Genomic DNA, 16691 nt, shown 5'->3' with positions numbered 1-16691 from the left:
TCATAACCCCGAATTTGTTCCGGGACTCCATGGATTGGCCTTTGCTCCATGGGCCGGGACTGGGCTTTTCAGGGTCGGTCAGCTGGTGTGTTCAGGTAGGGTGCGGTCATTTTCGGATATTTAATCTCTTTGGAATATATCAAGCACTGATTTTTGGAAGTTCCTTCAGGTTCATCATTTCCTAATGTCCTCCAAGAATCTCTCTGACATAACTAGAGATCTCACCAATTTTGAAAAATTATGCGTTTCCACCCGTTCTCCTACACATACCATCTCCCAAATTTATACACTTATTATGGAAGATCTATTTCCTCAACCCCCTACCTTCATGACTTCCTGGGAGAGGGAAATGCCAAGGTTAGCTACACAGGCCAACTGGGACACTATATTTTGTAATGCCCAGGCGAGCTCTTTATGTCTGTCAACGACGGAAACTCTTTACAAGCTCATATATAGATGGTACAGGACTCCCTGTGTCCTTAATAAAATGTTTCCTACCCTCTCGAATCTTTGTTGGAGGTGTAAAGGTGCTTCAGGGAGCTTTTTGCACATTTGGTGGGACTGCCCTCTCATAGTCCCTTTTTGGAAGACGTTTTTAAATGCTCTGAGTTGATAGTGGGAGATGTGGTACCCAGAGGGCCTGAGTTTTGGCTCCTTAATCTTACCTCAGCAAGCATACATTCCTACAAATGCTCACTATTGAGACACCTCAGCAACGCTGCGAGGTCCGTTATACCGGCTCTTTGGAGATCCACCTCCCCGCCCTTGATCAAACAATGGTTTAATAAGATTGACTACTTCTTAGAAATGGAAGACCTTATCTCTTTCTCGATGGGAAGAACCACTGACTTTACCGCTATCTGGTTCCCCTGGTGTGACTTTAAGGAGTCTCCGGTATATCGGTCTTACGTGGTAACCTAGTCCTTCTCCCATTATTCATTCCGACAAATCCTCAACTCCTTACAGACTTCCAGATGTAAACTTCATCCCATCTCACTCCTTTAGGACTCTCTTCTTCCTCCTACTTTTCACACTCTATCTTTTTCCATTCTTTCTCTTCTTTTCTAAATTTTTCTTAGCTAGTTCATTAAAATGTCTGTATTTATATGTATATCTTATGATTGTTGAACAGACAACTTTCCTATTTACCTTAAATGTTCAAAACGAAGTTAATAGATATGTACGACCAGTGATGTTTTTTTTTGGATTTCATTGTCTGAAAATGCTGTACTATTGATTTATCTACAGCTTTAATAAAAACAGATTAAAGAAAAAAAAAACCTCAGCTTTGAGAAGGCGGCCCGTGTGATTGTGACAGGGCTGTCCTGCAGATGTCTTATGCTGCTTGTTGGAGATCCAGCTGGCTGCTTCTGCTAATCAAAGATGGGTAGTTTGTGTCCTGCAGTCTGAGTCTCAGTGCAGTGCCCAAAACAAGGTATGCTGCACCTGCCACCACCAACTAAAAACTATGGCCCTCATTCCGAGTTGATCGGTCGCAAGGCGAATTTAGCAGAGTTACACACGCTAAGCCGCCGCCTACTGGGAGTGAATCTTAGCTTCTTAAAATTGCGACCGATGTATTCGCAATATTGCGATTACTAACTACTTAGCAGTTTCAGAGTAGCTCCAGACTTACTCTGCCTGTGCGATCAGTTCAGTGCTTGTCGTTCCTGGTTGACGTCACAAACACACCCAGCGTTCGCCCAGGCACTCCCACCGTTTCTCCGGCTACTCCTGCGTTTTTTCCGGAAACGGTAGCATTTTCAGCCACACGCCCCTGAAACGCCGTGTTTCCGCCCAGTAACACCCATTTCCTGTCAATCACATTACGATCGCCGGAGCGAAGAAAAAGCCGTGAGTAAAAATACTTTCTTCATAGTAAAGTTACTTGGCGCAGTCGCAGTGCGAACATTGCGCATGCGTACTAAGCGGATTTTCACTGCGATGCGATGAAAAATACCGAGCGAACAACTCGGAATGAGGGCCTATAATAATTATATTGTGCTGGGGTGCCTTCCAGACTCCCATAACTAATGGAACAGGTGACCAACATTTCAAGGCCCAATCAGCCTTTTCATCAGGGTGAAATATTGGCAATAAACCAGGATGCGCACCTACAGCCAATCATTACCTGATGGCGTATTCTGTGAGTCCATGCCCCCTGTGATACCACACCCCTTATCTGGGAGCACACGTGCCTTAGGTGCATGTAAATATAACTATTACCATTCCCATATCATGGTGCCCCCCCTTTCATTTTCTTCTGGATCCGTCCCTGGATGGCTGCGATCAGCGCTCACCGCTCATCAAGCGGCCATACACACTCGCACCGTTTGAGCTCAAAATCACCCAGTGTGTATGGGCCTTAAGATTTCTCTTCTGTTCATTTACTTTGCATTTTGTTAATTGATCAAAATAAACAATACTTCTGTTTTTGTAAGCGTTCTTACTCTGCAGCATTATTTGCACACCTGCCCTACATACATGCCGATTTGTTTGAAAGATATGAACGATCTCGTTCATAAATGAACGAGAACTCGTTCATATCTTTCAAGGCCCATACACATTAGACGATGTCGCTCTGTGAGCGACATCGTCTAACGTCTCCCCCTCCCGGGCCGGCCGGTCGGCGGCCGCCTGTACGCACTGAGCGATATGACCGCTCATATCGCTCAGTGACGTCACGCCCCCGCCAGCCCTGCATGAAGGTCGTGGACGACAGTCCACATCCTTCATGCATGCCCTACCGACAGCGACGATCGTTGCCGACCCGCGGGGCCGCGCATCGGTCGTCGCTGGCGGCATACACACTTAACGATATAATGAGCGACGTCGCTCAAGGAGGGGGAAAATGAGCGACGTCGCTCATTATATCGTTAAGTGTGTATGGACCTTCAGTGTGGAGGCTCCAGCGATGAACGATGCGCGGCCCCGCGCTCGTTCATCGCTGGTCCCCCATCGGCTGTGCATGCAGGCCAATATGGACGATCTCGTCCATATTTGCCTGCACTTCAATGGAGCCGCGTGACGGGGGGAGTGAAGAAACTTCACTCCCCCCGTCACTGCCCCCCCCCCCCCCCGCCACCGAGTCGCTCGTCGGCCGTATCCGCCGTCGGGCAACTCGGCGGCGGATCGGCCAGTGTGTAGGGCCCTTAAAACTTTAGCACAGAACTGTGTATATATATATATATATATATATATATATGGGCAGTCTGCCTCTCCCCTACATTTTATGTGTTATATGGAGGGCAGTCTGTCTGTATGTTTCTCCCCTGTATATATAAGCAGTCGGTGTGTCTCTCCCTTGTGTATAGTATGTACAGGATATGGAGAGAGCATTCAGCCTGTCTCTCCCGTGTCCTGCCTTCTGCGCCATGTGGGCAGGACCAGCGTCTCCTCCACCCCTGGGATGTCGGTGCCTCTCTCCCTGGGAATAGTCAGAGGTGATGCCGATGATGCCGGTCCCGGTCTGGCTGTGTGTCTCCGGAGCACTCCTGATTATCCTCTCCGCTGCAGCCCCGGGCCAGGCTCACATGTTCAGCGCCAGTGACCCCCTGGTGTCCCTGGAGACCGGGGCCAGTCAGTTGCTCCTCAACTCCTCCAGCTCCTGGGTCAGCCTGTTCTTTGCCAGCTGGTGCGGACACTGCAAGAGATTCAAGCCGGACTGGATGCAGCTGGCGCACGATGTGAAGGGTGAGAGCCGGGGCTGCAGCTATCACTGACGGGGCAGCAGCACATGTGGGCTGGGAGTGGGACATGTGTGTTGTGCAGAGGCTGCAGCTGTGCTTACACCATCGCACCCGTGTAGTGTATCGCTGCCTCTTCTACTGCGTTCATATACATGACTGGTGTTACTTCCATAGGACCCATGCTGTGCCTGTCCTACTATTGCTGTCTTCTATATGGTTATATTTTACATATTACTAGTATTACTTCCATAGGACCTATGTAGTATACCCCTAGACATATAACTAGTGTTACTTCCATAGGACCCATGCTGTGCCTGTCCTACTATTGCTGTCTTCTGTATGGTTATATTTTACATATTACTAGTGTTACTTCCATAGGACCTATGTAGTATACCCCTAGACATATAACTAGTGTTACTTCCATAGGACCCATGCTGTGCCTGTCCTACTATTGCTGTCTTCTATATGGTTATATTTTACATATTACTAGTATTACTTCCATAGGACCCATGTAGTATACCCCTAGACATATAACTAGTATTACTTCCATAGGATCCATGCTGTGCCTGTCCTACTATTGCTGTCTTCTATAGGGTTATATTTTACATATTACTAGTATTACTTCCATAGGACCTATGTAGTATACCCCTAGACATATAACTAGTGTTACTTCCATAGGACACATGCTGTGCCTGTCCTACTATTGCTGTCTTCTATATGGTTATATTTTACATATTACTAGTGTTACTTCCACAGGACCCATGTAGTGTACCCCAAGACATATAACTAGTATTACTTCCATAGGACCCATGCTGTGCCTGTCCTACTATTGCTGTCTTCTATATGGTTATATTTTACATATTACTAGTATTACTTCCATAGGACCTATGTAGTATACCCCTAGACATATAACTAGTATTACTTCCATAGGACCCATGCTGTGCCTGTCCTACTATTGCTGTCTTCTAGATGGTTATATTTTACATATTACTAGTGTTACTTCCACAGGACCCATGTAGTGTACCCCTATACATATAACGCAGCGTTCCCATATAGTGTATTTGTGTCTCTCCTAGTATTGCTGACATCTGTTTAGGGATATTACTTTACATATAACCTGTACCTACCATAGGACCCATGTGTACCCCTATATAGCTTACTGTTCCCATATAGTGTACCCCTATACATATAACAAAATGTTCCCATATAGTGTATTTGTGTCTCTCTTACTATTGCTGCCATCTATTCAGGGATGTTATTTTACATATAACCTGTACCTACCATAGGGCCCATGTAGTGTACTTCTATACATATAGCTTACTGTTCCCATGTAGTGTACCCCTAATCATATAATGTAGTGTACCCCTATACATATAACGTAGTGTTCCCATGTAGTGTACCCCTATACATATAACGTAGTGTTCCCATATAGTGTATTTGTGTCTCTCCTAGTATTGCTGTCATTTGTTTAGGGATATTATTTTACATATAACCTGTACCTACCATAGGACCCATGTAGTGTACCCCTATACATATAACGGAATGTTCCCATGTAGTGTACCCCTATACATATAAGGTAGTGTACCCCTATACATATAAGGTAGTGTACCCCTATACATATAACGGAGTGTTCCCATGTAGTGTACCCCTATACATATAGCTTTGTGTTCCCGTGTAGTGTATTTGTGTGTCTCTCCTACTACTGCTGCCATCTGTTCAGGGATGTTAGTTTACATATAACTTAGTGATCATATATTATTCTGTAATAATATGTGCTGCTATTGGCTTTTTTCATTAAAGTGACAGAGAGGCAGCAAGAGTGACACTATTACCCCTATACATATAACGGAGTGTTCCCATGTAGTGTACCCCTATACATATAGCTTTGTGTTCTGGTGTAGTGTATTTGTGTCTCTCCTACTGCTGCCATCAGTTCAGGGATGTTATTTTACATATAACTTAGTGATCCGATATTATTCTGTAATAATATGTGCTGCTATTGGCTTTTTTCATTAAAGTGACAGAGAGGCAGCAAGAGTGACACTATTACCCCTATACATATAACGGAGTGTTCCCATGTAGTGTACCCCTATACATATAGCTTTGTGTTCTGGTGTAGTGTATTTGTGTCTCTCCTACTGCTGCCATCAGTTCAGGGATGTTATTTTACATATAACTTAGTGATCCGATATTATTCTGTAATAATATGTGCTGTTATTGGCTTGTTTCATTAAAGTGACAGAGAGGCAGCAAGTGTGACACTATTATATAATTAGGTTTTACTCCATGGGGATGGAGAGGTTAAATAGGTAGGTCCTAGTGCATCTGTTTCATCATGCTGTGACAACTGCTGTGTATAGGATAACTTATACTACAGCCATGAAAGAATGATAATACATGCTATATCTTAGTTAACATCTAAATGAAGATATTCAGCTAAGAAGGTGCTATGACCCATCATCCATTGTCTGGGGATTACTGGGTAACTGACCAACCTCACATTGGTAGCTATCATGAGTCATCACTGTAGACAAGAAATACAGAATCATCTATTTAAAATATGAAAATCTGTTATACTGTTCTGGCCGTTGCCTTTCCAGGGCAGTGTACTCCTCTCTTGTTTGCAATGTAAATGCTGCGTTTGAGTACGCGTGTACAAGGAATATGGAAATGTTGGTAAAATGCACACATGGCACACCCCATCCCTGCCTGCCCTAATGTTGGCCATTCCCTATTCTAATCAGTTTGGGTTGGTGTACTTTCCATAAAGCAGATTGGACTTGGCTTTGCCTCAAGAAAAGGGTTTCCTTTTTGGATAAAGCAAATGATCTGATAATGAGTTGTACAGAAGTCTGGTGCATGTGCATTGAAGTAAATGTGTATTAAGCCTGTATGGCCTTCAGTTATGTAGAGACAATGAGGTTGATTCTGAGTCGCAAGTAAAAATGCGCGCAGCAGTTATTGGCGATACAAACTCCTTTCCTTGTGAACATCCGTGCAGCCGAATGTGCCAGGACAGGCACGCCCACTTTTGGCACCCATGCACACTGTAATACCAATTGGTGTGTCCTTATACGCTAGCCATCGGTCGCATCATCAGGCGCATCATCGAAAATTGTACAAGGCCTTTCGGCAGGTGCAATTTCTCTGTCTGACCGTGGCCGCTTATGCTTGCGTCTGTGAACGCAGCAGCTTTCACTGGCATGTCCCATAATCCGCACCCTGAGCCGGCCATTTTTGTGTGCACTACTCACCACCTCCCAGTCACCACCTATCACTTTTCTGTTGCATTCCTGATACAGCATCTGTGTAAAGGTGGGTACACATGGAACGATTAGAGCCACTTTGTGGGCATTCCCGAACATTTGGAACAACACATCGTGTACATAATTCCGTGTGTGTGCCCAATACCGATGGCGATGCGCGCACCCGCGGGTCGCTAACGACAGCCCCAGATCTATTGAACAGGCAAGAAGATGTGGGGCTGTCTTTAGCGATGCCATGCTGCAGAATGTGCTAACAGTGTGCATGGGTGTAGAATGCAGCATGGCGCCCGCCCCCTCCACCACTGCCACGCCGTTCGTCGCTGCCGGCATCGGCAAGTGTATATGCACTTGCCAATGCCGCCCCCCCGCAGGGCATAATATGTCTTTTAGTGATGCATCGTGCCATGTGTACGGATCTTAAGACATGCGCTGTAGCGGTTTTCAGAAATTTTTGCGCATGCACAGTTGCAAATAATGGCTCAGCTACGTGAACATCAGCATTGTGTCTAGACTTGCAAATCAGGCCAAAACTTTGCCTACATAAAAAAAATGCACCATTAAAGCCCAGTTCAACCTCCTCAGTCCTAAGTAGAGATGTGCTTGAAACGCTTATGACTGTAGTATCCACTTGGCAGACTTTTTTATTTATGCATTGGCACAGATTTCATCTGGTCCAGTTGCATGGTAGCTGCAAATTCCTGTGTTTCAGTGTTTCCTTTCCAACACACAGTGGCGTGTATACATAGAGAGGCATACATACAATCTAGAAGTCTGCCAACACAGGATAATATATGCTGTAAGCACAGCTACACACATCAGCAAGTTGTAAGAATTTATTATTGGTACAACACACTAGTCTATCATTTGACTTACCTCTCAATTGTCCTGATATAGGTGATTTGAGGAGTCTGACCATCTTTCCCAATCACCAGTGCCTTGTCCCATTAGTCAGAGGGGAAATTAAATAGGGTCTGAGTCTCCTGCGCACCTGTCATGTGAGATTTTAGAAAAATAGAGGAAAGTAACTGGCGATGTTTAAGCTGAAAAAAGATTGCCTTTGCCTCATGTTGGTAACAGGTACTTTTTAAGCCATGGTTCCCTTTTGATTAAATAAGGTATTTCCTCTAAATTAATTTACTTTTTCCAGATTTTTTTTAATTATTATTGCAAATAAGGTTTTTAACAATTTAGACTGAGTAATTATTTGACATTACTATAGATAACTGTCCGCTCAGGTAATAACTAGCTTATAATAACTAGCTTAAGCATATCCATTAAATACAACCTGATTTCACTCCTCTGCCTCACATTTTAAACAAGTTAACAGTAGAGATGAGCGCCGGAAATTTTTCGGGTTTTGTGTTTTGGTTTTGGGTTCGGTTCCGCGGCCGTGTTTTGGGTTCGACCGCGTTTTGGCAAAACCTCACCGAATTTTTTTTGTCGGATTCGGGTGTGTTTTGGATTCGGGTGTTTTTTTCCAAAAAACCTAAAAAACAGCTTAAATCATAGAATTTGGCGGTCATTTTGATCCCAAAGTATTATTAACCTCAAAAACCATAATTTCCACTCATTTTCAGTCTATTCTGAATACCTCACACCTCACAATATTATTTTTAGTCCTAAAATTTGCACCGAGGTCGCTGTGTGAGTAAGATAAGCGACCCTAGTGGCCGACTCAAACACCGGGCCCATCTAGGAGTGGCACTGCAGTGTCACGCAGGATGGCCCTTCCAAAAAACCCTCCCCAAACAGCACATGACGCAAAGAAAAAAAGAGGCGCAATGAGGTAGCTGTGTGAGTAAGATTAGCGACCCTAGTGGCCGACACAAACACCGGGCCCATCTAGGAGTGGCACTGCAGTGTCACGCAGGATGTCCCTTCCAAAAAACCCTCCCCAAACAGCACATGACGCAAAGAAAAAAAGAGGCGCAATGAGGTAGCTGTGTGAGTAAGATAAGCGACCCTAGTGGCCGACACAAACACCGGGCCCATCTAGGAGTGTCACTGCAGTGTCACGCAGGATGTCCCTTCCAAAAAACCCTCCCCAAACAGCACATGACGCAAAGAAAAAAAGAGGCGCAATGAGGTAGCTGTGTGAGTAAGATAAGCGACCCTAGTGGCCGACACAAACACCGGGCCCATCTAGGAGTGGCACTGCAGTGTCACGCAGGATGTCCCTTCCAAAAAACCCTCCCCAAACAGCACATGACGCAAAGAAAAAGAAAAGAAAAAAGAGGTACAAGATGGAATTGTCCTTGGGCCCTCCCACCCACCCTTATGTTGTATAAACAAAACAGGACATGCACACTTTAACCAACCCATCATTTCAGTGACAGGGTCTGCCACACGACTGTGACTGATATGACGGGTTGGTTTGGACCCCCCCCAAAAAAGAAGCAATTAATCTCTCCTTGCACAAACTGGCTCTACAGAGGCAAGATGTCCACCTCATCATCACCCTCCGATATATCACCGTGTACATCCCCCTCCTCACAGATTATCAATTCGTCCCCACTGGAATCCACCATCTCAGCTCCCTGTGTACTTTGTGGAGGCAATTGCTGCTGGTCAATGTCTCCGCGGAGGAATTGATTATAATTCATTTTAATGAACATCATCTTCTCCACATTTTCTGGATGTAACCTCGTACGCCGATTGCTGACAAGGTGAGCGGCGGCACTAAACACTCTTTCGGAGTACACACTTGTGGGAGGGCAACTTAGGTAGAATAAAGCCAGTTTGTGCAAGGGCCTCCAAATTGCCTCTTTTTCCTGCCAGTATAAGTACGGACTGTGTGACGTGCCTACTTGGATGCGGTCACTCATATAATCCTCCACCATTCTATCAATGTTGAGAGAATCATATGCAGTGACAGTAGACGACATGTCCGTAATCGTTGTCAGGTCCTTCAGTCCGGACCAGATGTCAGCATCAGCAGTCGCTCCAGACTGCCCTGCATCACCGCCAGCGGGTGGGCTCGGAATTCTGAGCCTTTTCCTCGCACCCCCAGTTGCGGGAGAATGTGAAGGAGGAGATGTTGACAGGTCGCGTTCCGCTTGACTTGACAATTTTGTCACCAGCAGGTCTTTCAACCCCAGCAGACTTGTGTCTGCCGGAAAGAGAGATCCAAGGTAGGCTTTAAATCTAGGATCGAGCACGGTGGCCAAAATGTAGTGCTCTGATTTCAACAGATTGACCACCCGTGAATCCTTGTTAAGCGAATTAAGGGCTCCATCCACAAGTCCCACATGCCTAGCGGAATCGCTCCGTGTTAGCTCCTCCTTCAATGTCTCCAGCTTCTTCTGCAAAAGCCTGATGAGGGGAATGACCTGACTCAGGCTGGCAGTGTCTGAACTGACTTCACGTGTGGCAAGTTCAAAGGGCATCAGAACCTTGCACAACGTTGAAATCATTCTCCACTGCGCTTGAGACAGGTGCATTCCACCTACTATATCGTGCTCAATTGTATAGGCTTGAATGGCCTTTTGCTGCTCCTCCAACCTCTGAAGCATATAGAGGGTTGAATTCCACCTCGTTACCACTTCTTGCTTCAGATGATGGCAGGGCAGGTTCAGTAGTTTTTGGTGGTGCTCCAGTCTTCTGTACGTGGTGCCTGTACGCCGAAAGTGTCCCGCAATTCTTCTGGCCACCGACAGCATCTCTTGCACGCCCCTGTCGTTTTTTAAAAAATTCTGCACCACCAAATTCAAGGTATGTGCAAAACATGGGACGTGCTGGAATTTGCCCATATTTAATGCACACACAATATTGCTGGCGTTGTCCGATGCCACAAATCCACAGGAGAGTCCAATTGGGGTAAGCCATTCCGCGATGATCTTCCTCAGTTGCCGTAAGAGGTTTTCAGCTGTGTGCGTATTCTGGAAAGCGGTGATACAAAGCGTAGCCTGTCTAGGAAAGAGTTGGCGTTTGCGAGATGCTGCTACTGGTGCCGCCGCTGCTGTTCTTGCGGCGGGAGTCCATACATCTACCCAGTGGGCTGTCACAGTCATATAGTCCTCAGTCTGCCCTGCTCCACTTGTCCACATGTCCGTGGTTAAGTGGACATTGGGTACAACTGCATTTTTTAGGACACTGGTGAGTCTTTTTCTGACGTCCGTGTACATTCTCGGTATCGCCTGCCTAGAGAAGTGGAACCTAGATGGTATTTGGTAACGGGGGCACACTGCCTCAATAAATTGTCTAGTTCCCTGTGAACTAACGGCGGATACCGGACGCACGTCTAACACCAACATAGTTGTCAAGGCCTCAGTTATCCGCTTTGCAGCAGGATGACTGCTGTGATATTTCATCTTCCTCGCAAAGGACTGTTGAACAGTCAATTGCTTACTGGAAGTAGTACAAGTGGGCTTACGACTTCCCCTCTGGGATGACCATCGACTCCCAGCAGCAACAACAGCAGCGCCAGCAGCAGTAGGCGTTACACGCAAGGATGCATCGGAGAAATCCCAGGCAGGAGAGGACTCGTCAGAATTGCCAGTGACATTGCCTGCAGGACTATTGGCATTCCTGGGGAAGGAGGAAATTGACACTGAGGGAGTTGGTGGGGTGGTTTGCGTGAGCTTGGTTACAAGAGGAAGGGATTTACTGGTCAGTGGACTGCTTCCGCTGTCACCCAAAGTTTTTGAACTTGTCACTGACTTATTATGAATGCGCTGCAGGTGACGTATAAGGGAGGATGTTCCGAGGTGGTTAACGTCCTTACCCCTACTTATTACAGCTTGACAAAGGGAACACACGGCTTGACACCTGTTGTCCGCATTTCTGGTGAAATACTTCCACACCGAAGAGCTGATTTTTTTGGTATTTTCACCAGGCATGTCAACGGCCATATTCCTACCACGGACAACAGGTGTCTCCCCGGGTGCCTGACTTAAACAAACCACCTCACCATCAGAATCCTCCTGGTCAATTTCCTCCCCAGCGCCAGCAACACCCATATCCTCCTCATCCTGGTGTACTTCAACACTGACATCTTCAATCTGACTATCAGGAACTGGACTGCGGGTGCTCCTTCCATCACTTGCAGGGGGCGTGCAAATGGTGGAAGGCGCATGCTCTTCACGTCCAGTGTTGGGAAGGTCAGGCATCGCAACCGACACAATTGGAGTCGGACTCTCCTTGTGGATTTGGGATTTCGAAGAACGCACAGTTCTTTGCGGTGCTACTGCTTTTGCCAGCTTTAGTCTTTTCATTTTTCTAGCGAGAGGCTGAGTGCTTCCATCCTCATGTGAAGCTGAACCACTAGCCATGAACATAGGCCAGGGCCTCAGCCGTTCCTTGCCACTCCGTGTGGTAAATGGCATATTGGCAAGTTTACGCTTCTCCTCCGACAATTTTATTTTAGGTTTTGGAGTCCTTTTTTTACTGATATTTGGTGTTTTGGATTTGACATGCTCTGTACTATGACATTGGGCATCGGCCTTGGCAGACGACGTTGCTGGCATTTCATCGTCTCGGCCATGACTAGTGGCAGCAGCTTCAGCACGAGGTGGAAGTGGATCTTGATCTTTCCCTAATTTTGGAACCTCAACATTTTTGTTCTCCATATTTTAATAGGCACAACTAAAAGGCACCTCAGGTAAACAATGGAGATGGATGGATTGGATACTAGTATACAATTATGGACGGGCTGCCGAGTGCCGACACAGAGGTAGCCACAGCCGTGAACTACCGCACTGTATTGTGTCTGCTGCTAATATATAGACTGGTTGATAAAGAGATAGTATACTCGTAACTAGTATGTATGTATAAAGAAAGAAAAAAAAACCACGGTTAGGTGGTATATACAATTATGGACGGGCTGCCGAGTGCCGACACAGAGGTAGCCACAGCCGTGAACTACCGCACTGTACTGTGTCTGCTGCTAATATATAGACTGGTTGATAAAGAGATAGTATACTCGTAACTAGTATGTATGTATGTATGTATAAAGAAAGAAAAAAAAACCACGGTTAGGTGGTATATACAATTATGGACGGGCTGCCGAGTGCCGACACAGAGGTAGCCACAGCCGTGAACTACCGCACTGTACTGTGTCTGCTGCTAATATATAGACTGGTTGATAAAGAGATAGTATACTCGTAACTAGTATGTATGTATAAAGAAAGAAAAAAAAACCACGGTTAGGTGGTATATACAATTATGGACGGGCTGCCGAGTGCCGACACAGAGGTAGCCACAGCCGTGAACTACCGCACTGTACTGTGTCTGCTGCTAATATATAGACTGGTTGATAAAGAGATAGTATACTCGTAACTAGTATGTATGTATAAAGAAAGAAAAAAAAAACCACGGTTAGGTGGTATATACAATTATGGACGGGCTGCCGAGTGCCGACACAGAGGTAGCCACAGCCGTGAACTACCGCACTGTACTGTGTCTGCTGCTAATATATAGACTGGTTGATAAAGAGATAGTATACTCGTAACTAGTATGTATGTATAAAGAAAGAAAAAAAAACCACGGTTAGGTGGTATATACAATTATGGACGGGCTGCCGAGTGCCGACACAGAGGTAGCCACAGCCGTGAACTACCGCACTGTACTGTGTCTGCTGCTAATATATAGACTGGTTGATAAAGAGATAGTATACTCGTAACTAGTATGTATGTATAAAGAAAGAAAAAAAAACCACGGTTAGGTGGTATATACAATTATGGACGGGCTGCCGAGTGCCGACACAGAGGTAGCCACAGCCGTGAACTACCGCACTGTACTGTGTCTGCTGCTAATATATAGACTGGTTGATAAAGAGATAGTATACTCGTAACTAGTATGTATGTATAAAGAAAGAAAAAAAAACCACGGTTAGGTGGTATATACAATTATGGACGGGTTGCCGAGTGCCGACACAGAGGTAGCCACAGCCGTGAACTACCGCACTGTACTGTGTCTGCTGCTAATATATAGACTGGTTGATAAAGAGATAGTATACTCGTAACTAGTATGTATGTATGTATGTATAAAGAAGAAAAAAAAAACCACGGTTAGGTGGTATATACAATTATGGACGGGCTGCCGAGTGCCGACACAGAGGTAGCCACAGCCGTGAACTACCGCACTGTACTGTGTCTGCTGCTAATATATAGACTGGTTGATAAAGAGATAGTATACTCGTAACTAGTATGTATGTATAAAGAAAAAAAAAAAACCACGGTTAGGTGGTATATACAATTATGGACGGGCTGCCGAGTGCCGACACAGAGGTAGCCACAGCCGTGAACTACCGCACTGTACTGTGTCTGCTGCTAATATATAGACTGGTTGATAAAGAGATAGTATACTCGTAACTAGTATGTATGTATAAAGAAAGAAAAAAAAACCACGGTTAGGTGGTATATACAATTATGGACGGGCTGCCGAGTGCCGACACAGAGGTAGCCACAGCCGTGAACTACCGCACTGTACTGTGTCTGCTGCTAATATAGACTGGTTGATAAAGAGATAGTATACTCGTAACTAGTATGTATGTATAAAGAAAGAAAAAAAAACCACGGTTAGGTGGTATATACAATTATGGACGGGCTGCCGAGTGCCGACACAGAGGTAGCCACAGCCGTGAACTACCGCACTGTACTGTGTCTGCTGCTAATATAGACTGGTTGATAAAGAGATAGTATACTCGTAACTAGTATGACTATAAAGAAAGAAAAAAAAACCACGGTTAGGTGGTATATACAATTATGGACGGGCTGCCGAGTGCCGACACAGAGGTAGCCACAGCCGTGAACTACCGCACTGTACTGTGTCTGCTGCTAATATAGACTGGTTGATAAAGAGATAGTATACTCGTAACTAGTATGTATGTATAAAGAAAGAAAAAAAAACCACGGTTAGGTGGTATATACAATTATGGACGGGCTGCCGAGTGCCGACACAGAGGTAGCCACAGCCGTGAACTACCGCACTGTACTGTGTCTGCTGCTAATATAGACTGGTTGATAAAGAGATAGTATACTCGTAACTAGTATGACTATAAAGAAAGAAAAAAAAAACCACGGTTAGGTGGTATATACAATTATGGACGGGCTGCCGAGTGCCGACACAGAGGTAGCCACAGCCGTGAACTACCGCACTGTACTGTGTCTGCTGCTAATATATAGACTGGTTGATAAAGAGATAGTATACTCGTAACTAGTATGTATGTATAAAGAAAGAAAAAAAAAACCACGGTTAGGTGGTATATACAATTATGGACGGGCTGCCGAGTGCCGACACAGAGGTAGCCACAGCCGTGAACTACCGCACTGTACTGTGTCTGCTGCTAATATAGACTGGTTGATAAAGAGATAGTATACTACTAATATTATATATAGTGGTGGTCAGGTCACTGGTCACTAGTCACACTGGCAGTGGCACTCCTGCAGCAAAAGTGTGCACTGTTTAATTTTAATATAATATTATGTACTCCTGGCTCCTGCTATAACCTATAACTGGCACTGCAGTGCTCCCCAGTCTCCCCCACAATTATAAGCTGTGTGAGCTGAGCACAGTCAGATATATATATATATACATTGATGCAGCACACTGGGCTGAGCAGTGCACACAGATATGGTATGTGACTGAGTCACTGTGTGTATCGTTTTTTTTCAGGCAGAGAACGGATATATTAAATAAAACAAACAACTGCACTGTCTGGTGGTCACTGTGGTCGTCAGTCACTAAACTCTGCACTCTCTTCTACAGTATCACAGCCTCAGGTCAATCTCTCTCTCTCTCTCTCTCAACCCTAATCTAAATGGAGAGGACGCCAGCCACGTCCTCTCCCTATCAATCTCAATGCACGTGTGAAAATGGCGGCGACGCGCGGCTCCTTATATAGAATCCGAGTCTCGCGATAGAATCCGAGCCTCGCGAGAATCCGACAGCGTCATGATGACGTTCGGGCGCGCTCGGGTTAACCGAGCAAGGCGGGAAGATCCGAGTCGCTCGGACCCGTGAAAAAAAACATGAAGTTCGTGCGGGTTCGGATTCAGAGAAACCGAACCCGCTCATCTCTAGTTAACAGACAGATTGACTATTCCAAAATGTTGGTATGACCTTTGACCCCTCCCACCAACATCACAACATTATCCACAGCCAAAAATTTATAACATAATAGATGAAAGAAAAAAGGCGCACAGAAAAGAAAAAAAACACAGAGAGCATATCGCAAAAAATGAGAATAGTAATGATGAAAAGAAAAAAAGTAATGCTAAAACAATCTATATAATCAAATAAAGTGCTCATTAGAGAAGTATACAGATGAGGGGATAAAGAAATATAGAACAAGAGGGGGTGAAGGTGAGAAAAAGAGAAGGGGAGCGCTGAAGAGAGCGAGAAGAGAAAAGAGAGCTGGAGAGGAAAACATCTAGTGTATCATATTGTTAGACGTGGAAAATGTAAGGAGTTTCACAGAAGGAAACTGTCATGTTAGAGGTTACTGTGGAAAGACTGTGGTGGTTTTGTAATGTCTTTTAGGCAAATCACTGTCTTAAGAGAAAGTGTTTCCTGTGTTGACCATAATGGATCAGACTACACACGTGGAATGGAAAAAGTTGGTCACATACTGTAATCTATGTTTTACTGTACTTGGCAGGAGATCTTTCTGTATAAAATATCCCTAATATAGATATACTGTACTTATGTGGACGTTATATAATATTGGCTGACTGAAGTTAACTGAGGCATTAATCTTCCTTTTTCAAGGTTATGGGGTCAATCCATATCAAATGGT

At 45.1% G+C, this 16691-nt stretch overlaps 1 protein-coding gene across 1 annotated transcript in view; it reads left to right on the top strand.

The window, feature by feature from the left end:
• Nucleotides 1–3312: 3312 nt before the first annotated feature.
• The window catches only part of QSOX1 (quiescin sulfhydryl oxidase 1), a 105281-nt gene continuing 91902 nt past the window's right edge, over nucleotides 3313–16691 (top strand). Inside the window, exon 1 of the mRNA XM_063939799.1 lies at nucleotides 3313–3693. Coding sequence (XP_063795869.1) covers nucleotides 3447–3693 — 247 coding nt within the window. The 5' untranslated portion in view covers nucleotides 3313–3446. The remainder of the gene's footprint in view (nucleotides 3694–16691) is intronic.

The sequence above is a fragment of the Pseudophryne corroboree genome, chromosome 9, assembly GCF_028390025.1.
Source record: "Pseudophryne corroboree isolate aPseCor3 chromosome 9, aPseCor3.hap2, whole genome shotgun sequence".
Taxonomy (NCBI): Eukaryota; Metazoa; Chordata; class Amphibia; order Anura; family Myobatrachidae; genus Pseudophryne; species Pseudophryne corroboree.
This window is presented reverse-complemented; position numbering and strand designations above follow the sequence as displayed.